The sequence below is a fragment of the Bactrocera latifrons genome, unplaced genomic scaffold (assembly GCF_001853355.1).
Source record: "Bactrocera latifrons isolate USDA-ARS-PBARC rearing strain unplaced genomic scaffold, ASM185335v1 scaffold_312, whole genome shotgun sequence".
NCBI classification, from domain to species: Eukaryota; Metazoa; Arthropoda; class Insecta; order Diptera; family Tephritidae; genus Bactrocera; species Bactrocera latifrons.
In genome coordinates, this window is record NW_017536764.1 from 17,109 (window position 1) to 25,252 (window position 8,144).

Genomic DNA, 8,144 nt, shown 5'->3' on the forward strand with positions numbered 1-8,144 from the left:
AAAAGCTTATACAATGTTAATAACATATGTACAACCTAAAACATGCAGCGCTAGCTTCAGAGGCTATCAGCTGTCCGTTGAATAAATGTGTTGGCTTAAATTCTCCTCAGTAGATCACATTCCTTAAGTTTATCAATAAACGTGTTTTTTTTGGAATCGACCATTGTGGATGACGACGTTTATGAAGTTTAGCAGGTTTTAATGGCAAGCTGTTTGTTTTGGCGAATATGGTGCATTTATATATAGCTGACTCAATTTTTGGAGGTCGGATACGTGATGATGACGAAGAAAAGGCATCTTGAAGCACAAGGTTTGAACCAATGATGATCTTCGGGTATAATTTGTATGTGGTGTCTTCCATATTGTCTATCAGAGAGGGAAGACCGGACTATGCTAATATATTTTTGATTGGTGACGTGGGGAATGCTCGAAGCGATCTTCTAACAGCGGAGTGATACGGTGCAGCCAACAATTTTAGGTGACTGAATGATGCCCATATATTTCAACAGCGTAATTGATGACGGAGAGTATGAGTGCCTTGACAACATTAATTAGCAAAGATGGGCCAATGAGCGAACGCTTGCATGCTAGGTATTTAACAATATTTGAGTTTTTAGTAATTCTATTTCTAATATATTGACAATGTTGTTTGAATGCATATTTACTATCTAGAATTAATCCAAGAAACTTAAGTGTAGGAGAACATGAAATATTTACATTGTTGAATGAAATAGGTGGAAAATGACAATTATGTTTTTTACTAATGTGGAGTAAACTGGATTTTAATTAAGATATAATTATGTATGTATGCATGCACTTGGACAAACGACTAACATGGAGACAGCACATACAAGCCAAAAATAAACAATTAAAAATAAAAACCAAACAACTTTATTGGCTCCTTGGACATACATCGCAGTTACATCTTGAAAATAAATTACTATTATATAAATCTATGCTAAAACCTATATGGACATACAGTATGCAACTTTGGGGCACTGCTTGTAACTCAAATATTGAAATTCTACAAAGATACCAATCGAAAACTCTAAGATTAATTACAAACGTAGCTTGGTTCATCACAACAATAAGGTATTCATTCAAACCTGAATATACCTTTTGTTAAAGATGAAATTAAAAGATTTAGTTCAACATATTTGCACAGGATAAGTTACCATGACAATCCTTTGGCAGTCATGTTATTAGAAAGACAACATGTTCTAGATCTCAAATTTAGGAATTAAGTTAATGTTTAATTACATATGTTACTAATGTTAATTAAATTTTTTACCTAAACTTTTGTATTTAGAACATTTTGTAATATTGTATATTATTTTTGATCTCCCATGAGATCTCATGAGAAAATATAAGTGAAATTATGGTTTTGTTATCAAATTTGTTTATTATTTACTAAAATAGATTGCAAATAAAATGTATTTAACAACAAAAAAAAAAAAAATTATGTATCTACGAATACTTGGGTATGTGATTGTGGATGGCAAGAGGGTACCGGTGAAGTTGTGGAACGGGTTATAGTGGTGGGAGAAGTAGTTGTGGAAAGGGGTGAGAAGGATGAAGAGGGGGAATTGTATAGAAGAAACGGAGGGAGAAGGGGTTTTGGGGCAATCATTATGGATTGAGTGTATGTTGGTAGGGGATGAAGAATTATTGTTTGAAGTTGTAACTTGTATGATTTGGGGGTAGGTTGCAGATAGTACAAGATGGGGTCTTGTTACATCGCTTAGCAGTATGACCCAGCAACTGACAATTCTTGCAGCGTATGGGATTAGGATAGTAGGGACGGATATCGAGGGTACACCAGGCAACTTCAATACGACTAGGTAAAGTATATTTATCAAAAGATAATAATAAAGCACCAGTAGGTACGCGATTACCATTGTTTATCTTCGTAAATTTATAAACATCGGATACTCCTTGACCTTTTATACCATTAATTATTTCATCAGCAAGCTGACAGATAAATGGGGCGTAAATTGTACCCTTTACTGAGTTCAGAGAGTTGTGAAGAGATATATCAACAGCACCAGCTCCGGGAAGATGTTTGGTTTGTAAAAATTTGTCAGCGATTTTTTGGTTTTTGACCAAAAGAAGTAGGCTGCCGTCACKAAGCGATGTGATTTTGTTAATGTCTTTGCTTATGGCCTGAATACCTTTATTTACTGCAAAGCAAGAAGTGGATGCAATAGGTTTTCTGGCGTAATTCCGGGAAGAATTCCAGCGTTGAATTTTCTGGCTTTTTCCTCTTGTTTTCAGGACCCGGGGATAATAGTGCAAACCTATTATCCCCCAGCTTGTTGGCCCCAGGGGGCATTGCGAAAGAATTTACGTTCTTACCCGATTAAATTGTGGGTTTAACTTTATAATTAAACGTATAAAAAAAACACGTGGAAAGTGTAACGAATTGAAGCTCAAAATGTCAAAGCTAGGTTAAATTGCGCCAATTACACCAAGTAACGAGAAGTTATGCAGCGAGTATGTATATGTGCGCTCGACATGAAAAAATCAACCGTACACAACCATGAACAACGAACGAATGTGCCACTGACTTATTTTTTTGTTTTACTTGCTTCTAAAGTTCAAAAATTCAACTATTTAAAATGCGTTCTCTCCTATTATGCATTTCACATTGATATTTTTAACTTTTATATCCACTAGCACTTCACTAATCCGGCTCTACATAGTTGTTTTGTATTAAATAGTGCAAAAATATATTTAATTCCATATTTAACTTAACTGTTTAACATCTGGGCTTTTTTGTTGATACCATAAACCATTATTTACATTTATGTATCGTCAGCTGTGCTATTTTGGTATTATTATAAAATTTCTGTACTTTTCTATTATTTTTCAGCACGTCTTCTTTTGCCTGTCCTCAATGTCGCAAACTCAATCCAAAATCCCACAAAATTTATTTAAATTTGGAAAAGCCAAAAACTGAGGAGGATGTAGAACAACTAAAAGCTCAACTTATGCTGGCGGAATTAAAGTTGGAGGAAATGAATAAAAATGTTCAAGCAGAGGAGAAAAGTTCTAACTTGAGTTGTCAAAGGATAAGTGAAGTATTGAGTTCGCCCTTTGAATTGAAAGGTATAATAATGAAAGGAGTTTCTAAATCGGATATTAAAACTCCTCTCATCGAAACAATTTTAATGTTTGCTAATATTATGAAAGTACCATGTGAGCACTCTGATATTGAAACAGTGTTTATTTTTGATCGGAAGTTTTTTCTAAGGACTCAAAATTATAACAAAGTCAACATAGTTGTAAAATTTAAAACACATAAAATGAAGGATATGTTTCTTAGCAATAAGAAAATTCTGTCTCCTCGAGGAATAATATTTAATGAATTTGTAGACCAAGATACCAATGCATTATTTGAATATGCCAAATCTCTGCTATCCGCTAACTATAAACACATATTTTGCAGACATAACAGTATTTTTGCGCAGAAAGATGATGGTGATATTTCACACCATATCAGTAATAAAAACGACGTTGATATGCTAATGTCATTATAACAAAATATGTATGTATGTTTTTTTTTTTAATAAACGATGATAAGTTAATATAATTGTTATTAAATATGTATCTATCTTTAAATGAAATAATAAAGAAATGATTTTTATGCAAACTCTAATTATGTTGCACATATTGTTTTTGTTCTATTAACAATTCTCTATAAGAGCCTAAAATTGAGATACAGTTTTAGTGATTAATGCAATTATAATTATTTATTTATTTTATTCATGCAGTATCTCTTTTTCTTTGATATTAATTAAAGTTAACCGAATCCAAAAATTCCGTAACGAAAAAACCTCACGCTCCCCACTCCGACGGGTACGTAGGCAGGGATCTCTGACGGAGGTGTGGCTTGAAGTCCGTGCATCAGAGATAATGAGATCCCCAACTCCTCTCTCACTGGAAGTGAGAGACCAATTGCTAAACGTCAAAACCTACCGAACTTTGACAGTTGACTGGATTAAGTAGGTTTTGACGTTTTGCAATTGGAATGACTGGTACGGGCAGGTTGAAATTATACCAAAAATATATGTGAACGGAGGAATTTCTTGCCGCCGTTCAAGATCGCTAACAAAAATTTAAAATAATGAAAATCAAAGAAAATGCGAAATTTAAATATATATTATGAAACGGTTTGTAATTTGATGCATAATAGAATTAATTTTCTATTACAAATGATTAAAAACATTTAATAATTTAGAACTAACAGACTTAATTCACCTTATTAAGTATTGAAATATCGAAAGTCAGTTGTTTCAATATACCATAAAATCATAAAAAGGAATTAAGTAGTTTCGCCATATTAAAAGTCCAATATATAATAATTTGCAATCGTAATAAATGTTGGATATTTTAATTTAAAATGTCCAAAAATTCTTATTTGGTGCGATCTGGCCATAATGGAAAATGTTATAAAAAAAATCTTATTTTGAGGGACTCTCACACTGGAATAAGTTGGGCATCCCATTATCCCTGATTTTCACGCTTAAATTTTTGCTTTCGCAATGTGTGCAAATATGTATGCTTTTGCGCTTTGCCGTAAAAATTATTATGGTATGAGTATAATTTTGTATGAATGCATGCATAGTACTATTTACAGTCAATCTGGACTTGAATATTTAATAATTTTATTTGATTTTTACATAATATACTATACTAATAGTAGTAATAGGAATTGAACTTATCACAACAATAATAAATACATACATACATATATCGGCTATCATCAGAGAACGTACATTTATAGAGAAGGTTCACGAAATCAAAAATTTAGGGATATTTCAATTTTGGGATATTTACTGTTTTGGATGAGTGTGCAGAGAACGTTTAATTTAGAGGAGGTTCAATTGCGGACAGGCGTGTGAACCAGAGAACTTAAAACATAGAGAAGGTGCAGGTTCGATGTCGAACATTTTATAAGATTGTGATAGGGAATTCATCTCACAACCACAGAATTCACGATGTGAAATGTTAACATTTTTAACAGTTCTCCACATACTCAAACAGAGAATATGAAGAGAAATAATATAGGTACGGCATATGATGTCATAGCATGTATGCGCAAAGAGGGAATATTGAAGGAAGATAAGTTCTTTGATATTACACTTTTAACAGCGAAAAATGTGTACAAATACAGCTCTCTCACATACTCAAGAATATGAAGAGACATAAATGTATGTATGTATGCTCCTTATGATACTCCCAACAGCATTGTGATATTTCCATGATTCAATTTTTGCTTTCGCAATGTATGCAAATATGTATGCTTTTGCGTTTTGCCGTCGGCAATTCAATATTCACATGTAAACATAATTATGATATGAGTATAATTTTGTATGAATGCATTCATAGTAATATTTATAGTCTTTTCGACTTGCATATTTAATAACTTTATTTGATTTTTACATAATATGCTCTAATATACTAATAAATATTTTTGTATTATGTTTCTTATTAATAGAAATTAAATTTATCACAACATTATATAAATACATCGTCTATCATATTAATCTTATTATCTGCTCATATGATTGCATGTGTGTATATGCATGTGCGCGTTCAGAAATTTAAATAATGATGTTATCACTTATCAATATATTACATGTGCGCGCATTGATCTGCATGTTCATACATTCATATATACTTATATGTACATACAAACATATATTTGTATACACTTCCGAACAAATAATGCACAAGCATACAAACATACATATGCGTACTCATGTGAATATGTCACCAACGAAAAATTTAAACATTGTTCTACAAAAACAACAACTGGCAGCCGAATTGACGAAGCCCAAATGTAGTAAATTTTACAACAAAAACGATTTCATTCATAAACGCAGCCGCAAATTCTACAGGCGATCTCGCTTCATTCATAAAAACAGACGCCGTAACATCACCCCGAGCATGCCTTTGCCAACAAGCGTCTTTTCGCGAAGATTTCAAAAGCTAAAAATCATAAATTGAACATCTTTCTGATGGATGTTCTAAGAAAGAAGTGAATTTCCCTGCGGTAAATTTTCTTGCGCTGGTATGCAGCTCTAAAGAAATCTAGGACTTCACTGGCGCCTCCCAGCTGCTGGCGTATGCTGATGATTTTGATATCATTGGCCTTAACAAGCGAGTCGTTGGTTCTGCTTTCTCTAAAATGGATAAGACAGTGAAGAAAATGGGTCTGGTGGTGAAAGAAGGCAAGACGAAATATCTCCTGTCAACAAACAAACAGTCGTCGCACTCGCGTTTAGGGGCCCACGTCACTATTGGCAGTCATAACTTCGAAGTTGTACATAATTTCGTCTATCTTGGAACCAGTATCAATACCATCAGCCTCAGAATATAATGCTGAATTTCTCTTGCTAACCGGTGCTACTGCATAACTGTGTCCGTAAGAACGTGTGTATTTTAGTATATGACAGATGTCGCTTGCAGTCTGTCGCGCTCTTTGCGACAACATAGTTCAGCGAATTAAAAGACAACAGCTACGCTGCAAAACCATGTCGTCTGAATGGACGAAAATATTCCAGCTCTGAAAGTATTCGATGCAGTACCCGTCGGGGGAAGCAGAGGAAAAGGAAGACCTCCACTCCATTGGACGGATCAGGTGGAGAAGAACCTGGCTTCGCTTGGAACCTGCAATTGGCACCACCTTGTGAAAAGAAGAAATGACTGGCGCGCTGTTAACTCGGCTATAACCGCGTAAGAGGTTTCTACGCCAGTAAAGAAGGAAACGACTAATCGGAATTAGACACCGTCATCTGATCCATTGTAATAAATATGCGACCACACGAAGCAACTTTTGATGAGAAGGGAATTTTTCGACCAGGTCGATTATTGTGTTATCTTTTGTATTTACAGAAACCATGACGGGCTTTTTCTTCTCTAATGCTTTGCCTTCTGGGGAGATCTGGGAGTGAGTGTTAATTGGCCATAAAGTGGGGTCTTCCAGGAGGAACTGTGAACCACCAAACCATATCGAATTATTCAACTCGTGCACGTTACAACCCCGAGACACTTGATCCTCAGGATTTTTTTTGTTTACATGTCACCAACTTACATTGTCAATCAATTCTTGTATTTCGGACACTCTATTTTCGACAAAGGTTTTTAATGAAGAAAGATGCGTTTTTACCCAATGCAATACGATTTTAAAGTCTGTCAAAAATGTTATTTTCTCAAATCGCCGACTTAATATTGGCGCAACTCCATAACTTGGCAAGAAGATGTGCTGCCGACAACTCTAGACACGAAAGAGACTTGTCTTCAGCGGATCCACTCTAGACTTTGCAGTAGGCAGCATACATATGACAGCACTAGTAGATTGGCCTCGTGTGTATATACAGCATTCGTACGCTCTTATTTAAACATCGGAGACATTTAGCAGTCGACTCTATGTTTACATAATGAGGAATGCTAATTGATGAGAGCTATAGTAGGTATCGAGGCGCAATAGAATCGACTCATCCCAATCTAGTTTTTGAATCCAAGGCTCTAGCAATAAGACCGAGTAACTTACGGCGAGCTTTAAAGGGCATTCTGACTTGAAACCGTATTGAAGGCAATTCTTGAGTTCTCTTCACCAAAAAATGTTCACACTGTTTATGCTCTGGTGTGAATTTGATGTTATTTGTTTCTGAAGGTAATTCTTCTAAAGTTCAAAATTTTTGAACCACCGAATTTATTGATGTTAAGTCATCTTCAGATTGGCATAAAGCTTAACGTTTTGTGTTGTGCCAAGTCCTCCGTCATAAAGTTGAATTGGGAGCCTGAGTGCAGCAACCCTCTCGCAGGCAGGTATTCACCAGACTTGGTCCCCACTTGAATAACAGCTGTTGCCAACATTATCCGATCCAGTATACTTGTTGTATGCATGTGTGATGGATGGTTGCGGTGAGGTGCAGCAGGGAAGGAACATGAATACTGGTACAACGTGTGGTGGGATCGATTAAATACACGACGTCGATGTTCTGCACTTGTATACAGTGTGATCCATACGCAAGCAATTTACCGATTTCACAAGCTCGAACCTCTGTTTTACTGGAAGCGCCTTGAAAGTGGGACAGGCAGTTAAAGGGTATTCCTTCGATTTGCACTTTTGACAA

The 8,144-nt window shown here is 35.2% G+C and overlaps 1 protein-coding gene across 3 annotated transcripts in view; it reads left to right on the forward strand.

The window, feature by feature from the left end:
* Nucleotides 1–3,575, forward strand: part of LOC108970885 — a 6,879-nt gene extending 3,304 nt beyond the window's left edge. Inside the window, exons 1-3 of one of the 3 annotated variants that reach the window (XM_018936578.1) lie at nucleotides 242–310; nucleotides 374–591; nucleotides 2,873–3,575. In XM_018936578.1, coding sequence (XP_018792123.1) covers nucleotides 518–591; nucleotides 2,873–3,539 — 741 coding nt within the window. In that variant the 5' untranslated portion in view covers nucleotides 242–310; nucleotides 374–517 and the 3' untranslated portion in view covers nucleotides 3,540–3,575. Of the gene's footprint in view, nucleotides 1–241; nucleotides 592–2,872 lie in introns of those variants that run through there. The other 2 variants (XM_018936577.1, XM_018936576.1) reach the window with 2 other exon arrangements.
* Nucleotides 3,576–8,144: the final 4,569 nt, after the last annotated feature.